The sequence below is a fragment of the Sphaeramia orbicularis genome, chromosome 24 (assembly GCF_902148855.1).
Source record: "Sphaeramia orbicularis chromosome 24, fSphaOr1.1, whole genome shotgun sequence".
Classification (NCBI taxonomy): Eukaryota; Metazoa; Chordata; class Actinopteri; order Kurtiformes; family Apogonidae; genus Sphaeramia; species Sphaeramia orbicularis.
In genome coordinates, this window is record NC_043979.1 from 48,770,068 (window position 1) to 48,785,365 (window position 15,298).

General features: G+C 36.0%; 1 protein-coding gene across 2 annotated transcripts in view; it reads right to left on the reverse strand.

The window, feature by feature from the left end:
• LOC115415447 (protein broad-minded-like) overlaps nucleotides 1-15,298 on the reverse strand; it is a 183,615-nt gene that overhangs the window by 147,291 nt on the left and 21,026 nt on the right. For both annotated transcript variants that reach the window (XM_030129015.1, XM_030129016.1), the window contains exons 12-15: nucleotides 13,424-13,520; nucleotides 11,520-11,657; nucleotides 5,826-5,915; nucleotides 332-474 (exon numbers count right to left, since the gene is read on the reverse strand). In XM_030129015.1, coding sequence (XP_029984875.1) covers nucleotides 332-474; nucleotides 5,826-5,915; nucleotides 11,520-11,657; nucleotides 13,424-13,520 — 468 coding nt within the window. The remainder of the gene's footprint in view (nucleotides 1-331; nucleotides 475-5,825; nucleotides 5,916-11,519; nucleotides 11,658-13,423; nucleotides 13,521-15,298) is intronic.

Below are 15,298 nucleotides of genomic sequence, written 5' to 3' on the forward strand. Positions count from 1 at the left end.
AAAACAGCTCATAGCTTAATTTCAGAGCTGATATCTATCCATTTAACATGTTTTCTGGATAAAAACCAAAATTACTTCAGTTCTTCCATCAATATCTATGGCATTGTCCTGACAAAAACAGTGCTTTTATTCATTCCATGTTTTCTTTTCTGTCTGTTTTAGTCACATGATCCACACAGGAGTTAATACTTGATTGCAGAACCATTGTTTTTGCTCACTTTTGATGGTCTAGTCATTTTTTCTGTGACTGTATTGAACCGTATGAAACTCCTACATTTGTTGTATTTCCTGCCATGTTAGCACTGGTCGTGTACGTGAGAGTGTGTTTGACCTGTTGTCCATCGAGCAGAGCCAGAACCGGACCCAGCAGCGTCTCCAGAACCGGCGTCCCGTACAGACATTCAGCGGCGCATTCGGTCCTTTCACACAGCGTCCACAGAACCTCCATCACCAAAGCGCTGGGCGACAGGGAGTCTGGCCCCAAACACATCAAACCAAGTCATTACGCTTTAGAGTCAGACTTAATTACATTTGTTTGTTGGTAATTAAAATGAATTCCCTTTATTAATCGCTTCAATTTAACTGATCGCTGCTCATTTTCTCATGTTTAACAACTTCACAACTGAGCCCGTCTTTGCGTCCTGATGTCGATTTGTTTCCATTAGTGCATTCACTGCTCATTAGTACTACTGTATTACTGTATGTGTGTGTGAATACATCCAGTTTAGTTACTTTTACTGTGTCTCTGACTGCAGGTCAAGGTATTCTTTCATCCATTCCACTTATTACGTCCGCCAAGAAGGTTATGTTTCATCAGGGTTTGTTTGTCTGTTAGCAAGATAACGAAAAAAGTTCTGGAAGGATTTGGATGAAATTTTCAGGAAATGTTGATACTGGCACAAGGAACAAATGATTAAATGGTGGTGGTGATGGGGGGGGGGGGGGCTGATCTGCCTTAGCGGAGGTCTGCGCTCTCTGAATGCTTTTCTAGTTCATGAAGTGATATTTTGCACCAGCTGACAATAAAATACCAAACCTTATTACCTCCGCCGAGGAGGTTCTGTTTTTGCCAGGGTTGGTTTGTCTGTTTGTTTGTTAGCAAGATAACTCAAAAAGTTATGGAAGGATTCTCAGGAAATTTTCAGGAAATGTTGATACTGGGACAAGGAACAAATGATTACATTTTGGTGGTGATCTGGGGTGGGGGGGGCACAGGGGCCCACTGATCTGCCTTAGCGGAGGTCTGCGCTCTCTGAGTGCTTTTCTAGTTCCAGTGGTTCCCAACCTTTTTTGGTTCGTGACTCCATTTTAACCCTTTCATGCATGAATTATGAGAACCTTAATCAAATTTTTTTCCTGAGTGTTTTTATTACTCTTTAGGCATGAAAAAAACAATGTGATTGAAAATGTTCTTCTGAAAAATATATTTTAAAAAAATAAATAAATAAAAATAATTTTAAAAATACATTAAAAAAATAGTAATGAAAAAAAAATTCTTGTGAACCTATTTTTCATGAAGTTGCAAAAATGTCCACTCAGCTGGACACCACACGTTTCATTTTTGATGCACAGAAACATGTATTTACTGATAAACTGTGTGAAAACTATGGGGAGAGCTTGTGATTCTGGGGGTTTATGCTCAGGAGAGATCTACATAATGTTACCAATTCATGTCAGAAAAGATATGTAGTGTCTTAAAACTTTAACAAAGATATGTGTTAAAAGAAAAAAAAAAAACAGGAAAAGAACAACAAAACCCATGAATATACAAGAGAACAGCTGTAGAGTACCTGTCCACTGTAGTGACCACTGTGCATGAAAGGGTTAACATCACACATTTCTGGTGAGTCCAGACCCCAGACATAAACAGACCACAATGAACATTTGACAGATAAACAGCAGAAACGGTGCTTCAGTTTCAGACTCACAGTTTGTCTTTTATGGATTGGGATTGTCTCTGTCAACTCACTATATATTTTTTATTACTTCCACCAAGGAGGTTCTGTTTTTGCCGGCGTTGGTTTGTTTGTCTGTCTGTCCGTGGTCAAACTAACTTGAAAAGTTGTGGACGGATTTGGATGAAATTGTCAGGAAATGTTGATACTGGTACAAGGAACAAATGATTAAATTTTGGTGGTGATCGGGGGGGTGGGGGGGGGGGATGATCCCTCTTGGCAGAGGTCTGCGCTCTCCGAGTGCTTTTCTAGTTAGTAAGTTTTTTTGTTTTTTTTAATCAATCACTAGAAATTCCAGGCGACCCCACATGGGGTCACCTGGAATTCAAATGGGGTTGCCTGAAATTTCGAGTAATTGATAAGATTAAAAATAAAAAACTTACTAACAAAAACTATATGGTGAGTTGACAGAGACAATCCCAATCCAGAAAAGACAAACTGTGAGTCTGAAACTGAAGCACTGTGGGTTAACTGTTGTCTCCTCAAACTCCTGCTGTTTATAGTTATATTCTATGTTTATAGTTCTACTTTGTTCATGGGTGTATTTTATTTTGTATTCATTTTATATTTTTTCCTGTTCATTTTGCACCATGGGGCGTTTTTTGGCAGTTTTTCAGTCTTCTATATGATGTACATATGGTAAAACTGACAGTAAAGCTGACTTTAACTTTAACTTTTATGTGCAGTAATCATGAAAAGTTACTCATTTTAATGCCTGTATTGTCTGTTTTCGGTTTACACTCCTCCCACTGGTACGGATGGTATTTCCCAGACCGCAGGGAAAATATGCTCAGGTGTGAGAGAAAACATGTCAACTAAAACTAAGCCTTTATTAAATATTGATATGCAGAGTAAACGGTCTTGAATAGTGAAAGGTAAGCAGGGGTTTAACCTTACGAGGGAGTTTGTAATGCATGTGTCAGCTGCGATTCACCGTTGTACAAACTCCCACTTTAACGCATCATCTTCACTCCTATGAAACTGTGTCATGCCGTCTTTCACGTATGATTAAAATGTAGTCTTAAATGTGGAGTAAGCAAGTCTATTCCAACACAATTCAGCAAATATCCACTGTGGAGCAAGTATTCAGAAGCTGTACTTCAGTAAAAGAACTGTGAGAAACCCCGCTCTGCATCAAACCCTTCAAATATGACAAATCAAAGTAGTGACTGCGCAGAAGACTGGCCTCTGTCTGTGTTGTATTATTACATATGATGGTTTTGTGAAAATAATCATCACCAGTATCTGTATTCCTGTAGATGTGTTATGACCCTGAAAAGTGCTTGAAAAATGTGCACGAACCCCGACTTCTACTCTTTTTTTCCATAATCAATAATATTAACCCTGATCAATAATGCACCTGAAACCTTGTTTTTTTTTTTTTTTTTTTTTGTCTTTAACAGGTACCAGCAGATGATGCAGACGTTGAAAAACACAATGATTGTTGGATTGGATTGGACTGATTAGTTGTGGAGTCTCTGATCAGTAAAAAGAAGAATTCCATTTTAACCCTTTCATGCATAGTGGTCACTCCAGTGGACAGTTACTCTACAGCTTTACTCTTGTATATTCATGGGTTTTGTTGTTTTAGTTCCATATCAGCCGACACAGTGGACACTTATGCATCATCTCATAAACTGCAATTCATACCATTACTGTAACTTTGCTGTTCTTGATTGGTTCTTGAGTGGAAATCAATTGTTAATATTTATTTTTTGCATATTATCTCCATGAAGTGAGTAATAATTAGTATTAGAATATGTTAAAATGTGAGAAAACATCAGATAAGCTGCATTAAACATGGTTTCATTTCACTGTTTTCAGATCACTTTATGATATTGGGTTTTAAATACCTGTTTCTTTGCTTCAAGGATAAAAATCATGGTGTAGCTGAGTGGACAGTTTTGTAACTCCATGAAAAACAGGTTGAGTTAAAAAAAAAAAAAAAACACCAACATTTCCTGAAATTTTCATCCAAATCCATAACTTTTTGAGTCATCTTGCACAAGGACAGACAGACAAACAGACAGACCAACAAATCAATGCCGACAAAAACATAACCTCCTTGGCGGAGGTAAAAATCAGACCAATGGCCCTGTAGCTTAGCGGCCAAATGAAAAGCTTTGGGAAATGTATCCAGATGTCATTTATTCTCACCCACTTCTGTGTATTTATTCTATTACAGAAATAGCCCCAGCTGAAAGCATGGACAGTTGGGATTTATTCTTTGACAGACCTGGCTTTGTTGAAACAAGTGTTTCACACATATTATTCTAGAAACAATGTACATACAATAATGGCTTGATTGACTGACCATGGGTCAACTCTGGCCATAAATTGTAGTGAAATGTGTTGGCAATATATATCTGAAAGTATGTAACCATCAAATAACAATGGAAGGACTTTAAGGATCTATATGCAGCAAAGGGTGCCTGAATGCCTTTAGAATGAAAATATGGTATTTGAAGACAGGTCATCTACCATGGTATTTGGGGGGGCTGTGTGGTCCAGAGGGTTAGGTGATGGACAGACGTACCAGAGGATATTATTGCGTCCATCCACTTCCTATCTCTTATAATGGGGAAATTTTTCAAAGTCACTCCAAATCCAGAATCAGATCTGGATCCAAATAATTCCACTAACTTTTGTTGACGTCATCATAAAGAAGCTGTATACCAAATTTGAAGTCAATCAGAATTGTAGTTTCGGAGAAGAAGACGATTGAAAGTTATGTAACAGACGCCAGACACCACATGACGACAACAGCTTACGGCCTGTCAGCTGGTGAGCTAAAAAAGCTAAATATCACTCCTTTAATCTTTGCCCAAAGAACACAAAGTGGCTTCCTTTTTTTTTTTTGATAAAACTTTATGCTCTCCTTTAATTACCTCCACCAAAGGAGGTTATGTTTTTGTCTGTCTGTGTGCAAGATAACTCAAAAAGTTATGGACGGATTTTGGATGAAAATTTCAGGAAATGTTGATACTGGCACAAGGAACAAATGATTAAATTTTGGTGGTGATCTGGGGTGGTGGGAGGGGCCACGTGGGCTCACTGATCTGCCTTGGCGGAGGTCTGCGCTCTCCGAGTGCTTCTAGTTTCTAAAGTTTTGCTTTTATGAAACACAGTTTTAGATGTTTATAGCATAATACAATGCACATGACTGTGATAAAAAGTGAACATAATAATCATCAGTATATGTATTCATGTAGATATGTGTTATGACCCTGAAAAGTGCTTGAAAAATGTGAACAAACCCTGACTTTTACTCTTATTTTCCATAAACTATAATATTAACCCTGATCAATAATGCACCTAAATGCTTTTTTTTTCTCTTTAACAGGTATTAGCAGATGATGCAGATGTTGAAAAGCACAATGATTATAAATTAGTTGTGGAGTCTTTGATCAGTAAAATGAAGAATTCCATTTTTAAAAAAAAGCTAAATATGACTCCTTTAAGATCCACTCTGAGTTGTGGACGCTCCGTACTGTTTACTTGGAGCCGACATCATTTCCATGACACTGGACACGTATTGATATAAATCTACGACTTGTTCAGAATGAGCGTCTGTAGCAGCTAAAGCAGAGGATCCAGAGACAAGGTCAGGAGAGGAGACACTATTGATCACTGGCAGGAAAGTTGCTGCAGTGTAATTCCAGAGAATGAAAAGGGCAATAAAGCAAGGTCTAGTAGGAGCCGGAGCCAGAGCAGCAGCTGACTCAGTACAAGGTTAAGAGATAAAAGATAGGGTGGAAGGAGTGCTGAATAGGGAGGGTCACCACGCTCTTTCAGTTCCTGATCCCAGACTCTGGACGAACGCCACAGAGGAAGCAGAGACTGGGTGACGTGGTTTATGTGGCGCCCCACCTGGGTGTGAGGCGTCGCCGTGGGGAGGCGTAGGGTGTTGGTACATGATGTTAATCAGGATGACGACCAGATCAGTCAGGCTGACGGGATCTGAAATGGCACAGAGGAGGAGGAGGAGGATGGGTCAGTACGTGCATGACAGGAGCATTAAAGACTGTCTAGACGAGGGTCAGGCTGGTGTCAAATCTGCAGCAGGGGTGTCATTTCAGTCCAGAGGCCACATCCAGTCCAGTATGACCTGAGATGGGCCGGACCAGCAAAATAAAAACAGTGAAGAAATGGAAATTATACTGTGAAAATGTTTACATCGACAAAGTATCCTGTAAAAAATGTGAACAACATGAACAACCTGAGATTTCTTAAGAAAAATAAGAGCGATTTTAACAACATTCTGCCTCCATTTATCATTTACACATGTACATTACAGCGTACAGGTCATAGTTTTGATTGACTGATTTCGAGCTTGTGCAGACCAAGGTTACAATAGTTTTGGATTTTTCATTCTAGTTTAGTTTTATTTAGTTTGGACTTTTTTTTTTTCTCTAATTCCGTTAGTTTTCATTCGTTTTTAGAGCAGGTTTGCTGGTTTTTATTAGTTTTCATTTTTTTTCGAAATGCTTAGTTTTAGTTTTGTTGTCTCTTTTCTCTTCTTCTCTGTCGTCGTATTCATATAAATCCCAGACAGGACTCTGCTGCTTTCTCCCAACTTTAGTCTCCATGTTTCCAGGTAGAGTGGGGAAACCACAAGTGACGGACCGTGAAGTTTCGTGTGGTGCCAGCAGTTAAAATTGCTGGAGCGAAATAAATCGATTTCATATCAATCTGACATTGACAAAGACAAAAACAAAGGGAATTTTATCCATAATTTTTATGTTTCAGTTAGTTTTATAAGCACACAATACAGTTTCAGTTTGTTATCGTTTTTTCTTTTAATTATAGTTTTTATTTATTTCAGTTAACGAAAATGATTTTTCAATTCTAGTTTTCGTCATTTCGTTAGTTTTCGTTAACGATAATAACCTTGGTGCACTCTATGTACAATGCTGTTTCAATTTCACAATAAGACAGAAATAATATACATCCACATATTACATATGCATCATTATGTGTAAATAAATAAACATATACAATAATTCACTATTAATATACACCCCTAGTTAGGGGTGGAAGAAAATATCGGTTCCACAATATGTCATTTCACTATACTGTATCGATATTAAAAAGTCCTGTATCGATATTTTTAGGTATTTACTCAAATGCAGATACGGTGAAGGTTCATTTTTGTTTTTCTTTTTGGTTTATATTTTATTATTTAACACTTTCTGTTAAATAATGTTTATTTCAAGCATCCTAAAGCCCTTTTACTGTCTGAAGGAGGCAGATGTTAGTTCCTTTTTTGCACAAAAATAATGTTCTGATGTTGGATGAGTCAGGGACTGTCTTCTACGCAGTCTTTTCACAACCAATAGAATATGAACATTTGAGCAGGATGTGAAACTGTAATGTCTGTCAAACATATTTTAAGATTTTACAGAGGAACGTTTTGTGATGAAGCAACAGATCCTGTTCTGAGCAAATAAAATTTGTTTAGTATTCATGCATATTTGTGGTGTAATTCAATTTTTACAGGAAATAATCTTTCAAAAAAAGAAACAAACAAAAAAATATAGCCTTGTATACAGTATCATGATACCCAAAGTATCAAAAGTCGTCAAAAACAATGGTTATGCAATCCAGTCCTAACTCCTGTGTGTGTCATGTGACTAAAACAGACAGAAAAGAAAACATGGAATGTCTAAAAGCACTGTTTTTGTCAGTACAAGGACATGGATATTGATGTAAGAACTGAAGTGATTTTAATTATTATCAAGAAAACATGTTTAAATGGATAGATATCAGCTCTAAAATTAAACTACTAGAAGAAAAGAAGAAAAACAAGAGTGTAGTCACTTTTCCATTGACCCTCAAATTGTGTGAATATAACTTGCCCATAAAATTTACCTAATGGAAAAATGACAATTTCACCAAAACTCTTGTTTTTCAATTAAAAGTTTCTGCGCTGGCAAGAGGTGTTTTTTGGGGAGTAGCGCAAATGGTACAGTATATCATGCAAAATGGCAATGGAAAGACCTTTTTCTGCAACTAGAGTCATGTGAAAAAAAAAAAACTGTTGTTGACACACATTAAAACAAGAGAAGAAGAAGAGTTTTAAAGAAACATGGTGCGGTATGTGTGGACACGCCAGGAAACTGAATCATTTTTTTAAATTTAGTACAGGATAGAGGGGTAATATATAATAATAATAATAATAATAATGAATATATCTGTAAATCAACACCATATTTACGTTCGTCGCCATGTTTATGGAATGACTTCTCATGTCATCTTGCGATCATAAATAAACAAATCATCGCATTTGTGATTTAATGGAAAAACCGACATCACGCACTTCTGTTTTTTCGACATTCAGCAAATATCGGTAAAGTTTTGCACAGATGTCCAATGGAAAATTGACTTGTGATAGTTGGTCTTTCCCGCAACTCCTCCTCCTGGGATGAAGAATTGTGACGTTTGTCGCATTCCAATGACGTAAAGGTCGGATAAATGCGACCTGACGGTTCAGACTGAAGTCGCATCGCAAAATATCAGATACGTATCGGATTTAGGATCACATATGAAAGAGGCCTGGGTCGGATTTGTGCTGTTCAAACTGTCTTTAACAGATGGGATACAGGTCACATATGAGCAAAACAATCAGATCTGGGCCACATTCGGCTGCAGTCTGAACGTAGTGTAACACTTCCAATACGTCTACACTGTAGTGTTTTACAGGCAGTAGTAGTGTTTTATCCTTTTTTCTACATCCTGTTCAACTTTAAGGTGTGTACAGTCTGATCAACAGGGTTCATTATGATCGTCTCCAGACTCATGGTGATTCACGGGTAAATAAATCTGTGTTAAAAGCAGGGGCATTGTGTAATCAGTCAGTTTTAATGGCCTACATTTGCATATTTCACCCCGTTACATAACTTAATTAATGATTACGATGTGCTGGGGTGGACAGGATTCAGTGCAGTGGGAGTGGTGGATGATCAGACACATTCCTTCGTGAGATTATCAGCAGTAAAGATTGGGAGGATAGTTCTGTTGTAAAAAATCACTAAAGCGTCATCACTTTGTCATCAGATCGACAGACAACTCTTTGGAAATACCAGAGAACTCCTTCAATAAAGTCATGAACCTGCAAGTAACAAAAAAAAAAAAACCTATTTGACACTGAGTCTGTTTACATGACCATAAAAATCTGATAATCACATTATTGTAATAATCGGATCTAGGGATGTAACGATATGAAAATTTCGTAACACAGTTATTGTGACCAAAATGATCACAGTTATCATCGTTATCACGGTATTGTTGAAATGTGATCAAAATGTTCAGAAAGTACTTATATACACACTGAAATAATATAACCAACTTGTATTTTGAAAAAAAACAAACAAAAGAAAAAAAAATATATATATATATATATATATATATATATATATATTCTGTTTGGGTTTCTATAAATTGGCTTAGAGTCTGGTTTTGACCAACTCTAAATATAAAATGTCATGAGATAACTTTTTGTTGTGATTTGGCGCTATATAAATAAAATTTGATTGATTGAGGGATTTGATTGGTTTTCCCCTGTAAGTGGCTTTGGAAAAAAGCATCTGCCAAATGCATAAATGTAAATGCAAAAAAAATAATAGGCACAATGTACTTTCTGTTGCAGAGACATTCAAATATTCACGTCGACATCAAACACACAAATGTGCATTAAAGATGGAACCTTATAGCTGTTGTTTGACCATTTTCCAGATCAAGTTTGTGCTGAAAGTGCAGTAATCAAACACGGTTATCATGATAATTAGAATTTAAACGGTAATACAGGAATTTTACCGCGGTTTATCGTTATACCGGTAATCGCTACATCCCTAATTGGATTTGATGTGATTACATGAACTTAAAGGGCTCATATTTATGTCTAAACCCACTTGTCTTAGTCTGTGGTTCATTTCCTTGTGTATTTGGACCCTAATAGTTCAGACAGTTTGAATTTGAACCCTCCAGCTGCTGCAAAACTACCTGTATATTCATTTGGACAAAAATCCGTGAATTTCTACAACCTGTTTGAATTCCTTCTTAATTTGTTACATTTTATAACTAGTTCTGTCTCCATATTTGCACATATAAGGTCCAGGCTTCTGACGAACATTTTTATGAGTACGACATAATTGTTTGTCAGCAACAGTGGTTGTAGTAAAAACTGAAAATAAGTCCAAATTTGGAGCAGATTACCTAAAACGATGAAATTTTCAGGAAATGTCGATACTGGCAGAAGGAACAAATGATTACATTTTAGTGGTGATGGCGGTGGAGCATCTTCCAAGTACTTTTCTAGTTGTTTTTGTATCTGTTAAAAAAAAAACTTTCAGAAATAAAGAGTTTAAAAAAAAAAAAAAAAAAGCAAAATATCACTCCTTTAAGAAATGCGATTATGGACTGGATTGTCTAAACCAGGGTTTATTGGAGTCCATACATTCGTAGTGATGGTAGACTTAAACTTCTTATTATTGACTTCCACTCACGTGTGACTACGTAACTTCCATGTTCTATGATTTTAATTGTTTTTACACATGCGCACACGTAAAAAGAACTAAATAAATCCGATTGACCTGTATACATGAATGAAGACATGGAAGTACTGGGGGAAAATCCAGTTGTGTTAATCTGATTTATTATAATCAGATTACTGCTGTTATCTGATAAAACCGACCAGGTTATACTGTTTACGTGATCGCTTAAATAATCTGATAACTCCAGGAATCAAATAATGATCAGTGTATTGGTGTGAATGTCTAAAACAGGTGTCAAACTCATTTTAGTTCAGGGCCACATACAGCCTAAAATGATCTATAGTGGGCCGGACCAGGAAAATAAAAGGATAGAAACTTATAAATAATATCAACTCCAAAGTTTTCTCTATGTTTTTGAGTGAAATAAGTAACATTTTGTAATGAAAATATTTACATCTACACGAACATAACATAAAAATATATGAACAACCTGAAAATTCTAGTAAAAGAAATAAATAATAATACTGAACTGAGTTCAGTACACAAATAGCATTAGCATAAAAACTGTTCCTGAGTCTGTCTGTTTTTGTTTTTAGCGCTCTGTACCGCCTGCCTGATGGCAGCAGTTCCAACAGGTATTTGAAATACAACATTTAGTCAGAGGCAGAATGTTGGTACAGTTCCACAGACTTCTCTTCAGACATTTCAGGCTGTTCTTATTTATTCAGGTTATTCACATTTTTTGTAAAAGGCTGGTCTGTAAACATAAACAGTTTTGTGTAATTTTACTTTGTTTACACTGAAACAAAGAGGAAAAAATAGCTTTCTTCATTATTTATAGATTATCATGATAGTATTTTACTGGTCTTACCCACTTCAGATTGAATTGGCCTAAAATGGTTTTAACATCCTCGACTGTTCATACCTTCAGCGTAATTATTACATTTCACAAATTCATCCCGTGGGCCGGATTGGATGCCTTGACGGGCCGGATTTGGCCCTCGGGCCGCATGTTTGACACCTGTGGTCTAAACCATGTGTAAAACAGACTGTGCAGAGGACAGAGGTGCACCTTTTCGTTTCTTCACTTTGACTGGAAACAGTTTTCTCCCATTAGTGTAGATGAGCAGTTTCCCCAGGATGGACAGAGAGTGGACGAAGCAGGCGTATTCCAGCTCCTGTCCGGTGTAAACGCTCCTCTGGACTGAACCTGGAACATTAAGAGCAACATCTACACAAAACAGGACGCATTATAAGGGAGATACTTCTGCTTTTTCTTGTTGTTTCACATTTATTTCCACATTTACAGTGTCAGTGTCTGCCAGTCTGTACTCATCCAAGACAAGGTCACAATGTCCAGCCTTGAGGATCCATCTGGTTTACAGCAGATAACACACACACACACACACACACACACACACACACACACACACACAGATACTCATGTACACACACCTACACATACAACTGGAAGTGTAGCGTTTACCACCAATTTGCACTGAATCTAAAGTTCAACAAGCAAACTGTTAAAAGAAACAAATATGAATAAAGCATTTGATCAAATAATTAATAGTTTTACTGTTTGTCTTATGTGATAAATACACTTCTCTCTTAAATCTTTTAACCCTTTAGACAAAAAATAAATAAAATATTACATTTTGGTATCAAGAACTGATATCAAAATTTGAGAATTTTCAGAATTTGATATCAAGAAAAAAGCTGCATCTTGGGAGTGTTTAGAGATAAAGTCATACTGTAAAAAACAAAAATATTGGGTTGGACAAGTTTATGATGGAAGTAAATGTACTCATCTAATTTGCATATTCTGACATCACAGGGCGGCGGCCATATTGGATTGCATAACTTTTAGTTAATATGCTGGTCTGGCTTTTTTTTTTTTTTTAATTATTATTATCATTACAATATGGGAAGAGTGAGCATTCAGCTTTTATTTGCGTTAATTAAAAACCTTGAAATACCTGACAAACTGCAGATAAATTAACCCTTTAAATACTGAAGATTTTTCAAAAAATATTTAATTATGTTTCTGTTTATGCATTTGGCAGACGCTTTTTTCCAAAGCGACTTACAGGGGAAAACCAATTAAATCACTCAATCAATCAAATTTTATTTCTATAATGCCAGATCACAAAAAAAGTTATCAATTATGATATCAAGATTTTAAAAAAGCTGTATCTTGAAAGTATTTAGAGATAAAATCATACTGTAAACGAGAAAAATATTGGGTACGGCCCAAAGTTTATGATGGGAGTAAAATTTTTTTTTGTTTGTTTAGGGGTTTTTTTAGCCAAACTTTCTTCAACGAGGCAAAGTTTTTTAGTTTAGTTTTGTTTTTTTAATTGAAGAATGCATTTATAATTCAACAACAGAACATAAAAAAAATAACAATATACAAAACATCAGACATTCCAAGACGCAATAATCATAAACTAATAACAAGACATAGAGAGTACAAGAATAAATAAACAAATAAATAAATAAGTTATTTATTTATTAATTAATTGATCGGAAATGACTTTTGATAAAAGGACAAAGGGCTTTTTTTTCCTCACCAAGTCTAACTTAGTTTTGTAATATTAATATTATCCTCTTTGCAAAACTTTCAGTTGTTTTAACTCTGTTTCATTTCTTTTTTGTGCCGTTTTTCTCAGTGTTCCCTTGTTTCACGACAGAAAGCACAGCATGTACACATTAAGGAAACTGAATAAATGATGACAAAGTGAAGGTACAAATGCATTTAACACCCACAGGCTTTCAATGAAGCATTCCTCTCTCATTAAACTTTCCCAGTGCATGGGTTCAACTGTGTTATTTTGCTTTGTTTCATCAGAGCCACTACATCAGCATTAGTTGCAAAGGCGCTGATGTTCATCGCACATCAGTGAGCTTTGGTGTGAGGATACGCCCAAGTGTACGGGAACCCACTGACGAATGTGTGCAGAAGGTTTTACTTACCTGTGTTCTGCTCCGGAGACTGAGGATCAGTCTTCTCATTTGTGAAGTTTTCACAGGATTCTCCATAATGTATACACTGTTGAAGAGCAGCTACAATCTGAAAAATGAAACATAAGTATAAATGTAGTATAAATATTCACAATCCTGCATGTCATTTAGGAAAAACAATGTGTAATGAATACTCCAAAATGAAAGACTAGAATTAACATAAGCGCCATGAAAATCCTTAACATAGAATAGAATAGAACAGAACAGACTTTCTTGTCAACACTTTGACCCTCAAATTGCATGAATATAACTTGCGCATAAAAATGTACCTAATGGAAAAACAACAATTTCGCCAAAACTCTCATTTTTCGGTTAAAAGTTTTTGTGCTGGCATGAGGTAGTTTTTCGGACGCAGCAAAATTGGTATATCACGCAAAACTGCAATGGAAAGACCTTTTTTCGCAACTAAAGTCAAGTGAATTTTTAAAAAAAATGGATGTTGATAAATGTTACAACAAGAGAAGAAGAGTTTTAAAAGAAACATGTGTCTGTATGTGTGGACACAACAGGAAACCCAATCATCTTTTAATTTAGTACGAGATAGAGGGGTAATATATAATAATAATGAATATGTCTGTAAATAAACATGATATTTAGGTTCGTAGTCATGTTCATGGAATGACTTCTCATGTCATCTTGCGATAATAAATAAACAAATCATCGCATTTGTGATTTAATGGAAAAACCGACATTACGTTCTTCTGTTTTTTGACATTCAGTAAATGTCGGTAAAGTTTTGCACAGATGTCCAATGGAAAAGAGACTACTGTGTGTGCAGTGAAATTAGGTGTGATACTCCAGTCAGTGCATCAATATTAATAAAAATAAATAAATAAATTAAAAAAATCAGACCAATGGCCCTGTAGTTTACCGGCCAATTAAAAACTTTGGGAAATGTATCCAGATGCCATTTATTCTCCCCCAGTTCTGTGTATTTATTCTATTACAGAAATAGCCCATGTTTTGCTCATATTCCAATCAGATCTGTAAAAAATTTAAATTCCAACTTGATATCATTGATACTGATTTATTGGATCAATCCACTTCTTATCTCTTATAATGGGGAAATTTTTCAAAGTCGCACCAAATCCAGAATCAGATCCAGATCCAAATAATTTCAATCCCTTGTGCTGACATCATCATACAGAAGCTGTATACCAAGTTTGAAGTCAATCAGAACTGGAGTTTAGGAGAAGAAGACGATTGAAATTTTTGTGATGGACGACAATAGCTTACGGCCTGTTGGCCAGTAAGCTAAAAATAGACATGAAATGACACAATATCTACCATATTAACAGTATGTATATCTATGAAAGTCTATAAAAAGGGATTTTATTATAGGAAAATATGTGAAACTAATAATTACTTTAAATGACAATAGGATTTTTGTTAGACTTCATATCTGAGTTGCAGTATGTACATCTATGAACTCAAGTCTATTAAAAATACTGCATTTATGAACTTCAGATAAATATTACATAAATATTACATTGTTATTGCATGGACGATTATTGCAACGACTTATTGCAAGTCATAAAACAGGGCGTTTTCATGTGAATCTGAACTCCTGAGGGACTTTTACTGCAGTCGCAGCTCAGCCAGTTTGGGTTTATAGCTCCATGGAAAAGTTATCGACTCACTTAAAAGAAAGTTTTAGGGGTGATTCCTCAATAATCCTCTCTTAAATCGGAGTAAGAGTTGAGAGGGAGGTCTGGGATTAAACAATCAATTTCTAAATAGTGGAGTGACACTGAACTCCTGTGGCCCTTTCTCACAGTCTCCTGTATTGACCTGCACTGTGAACGCTCCAATTCATCAACAGGCAGA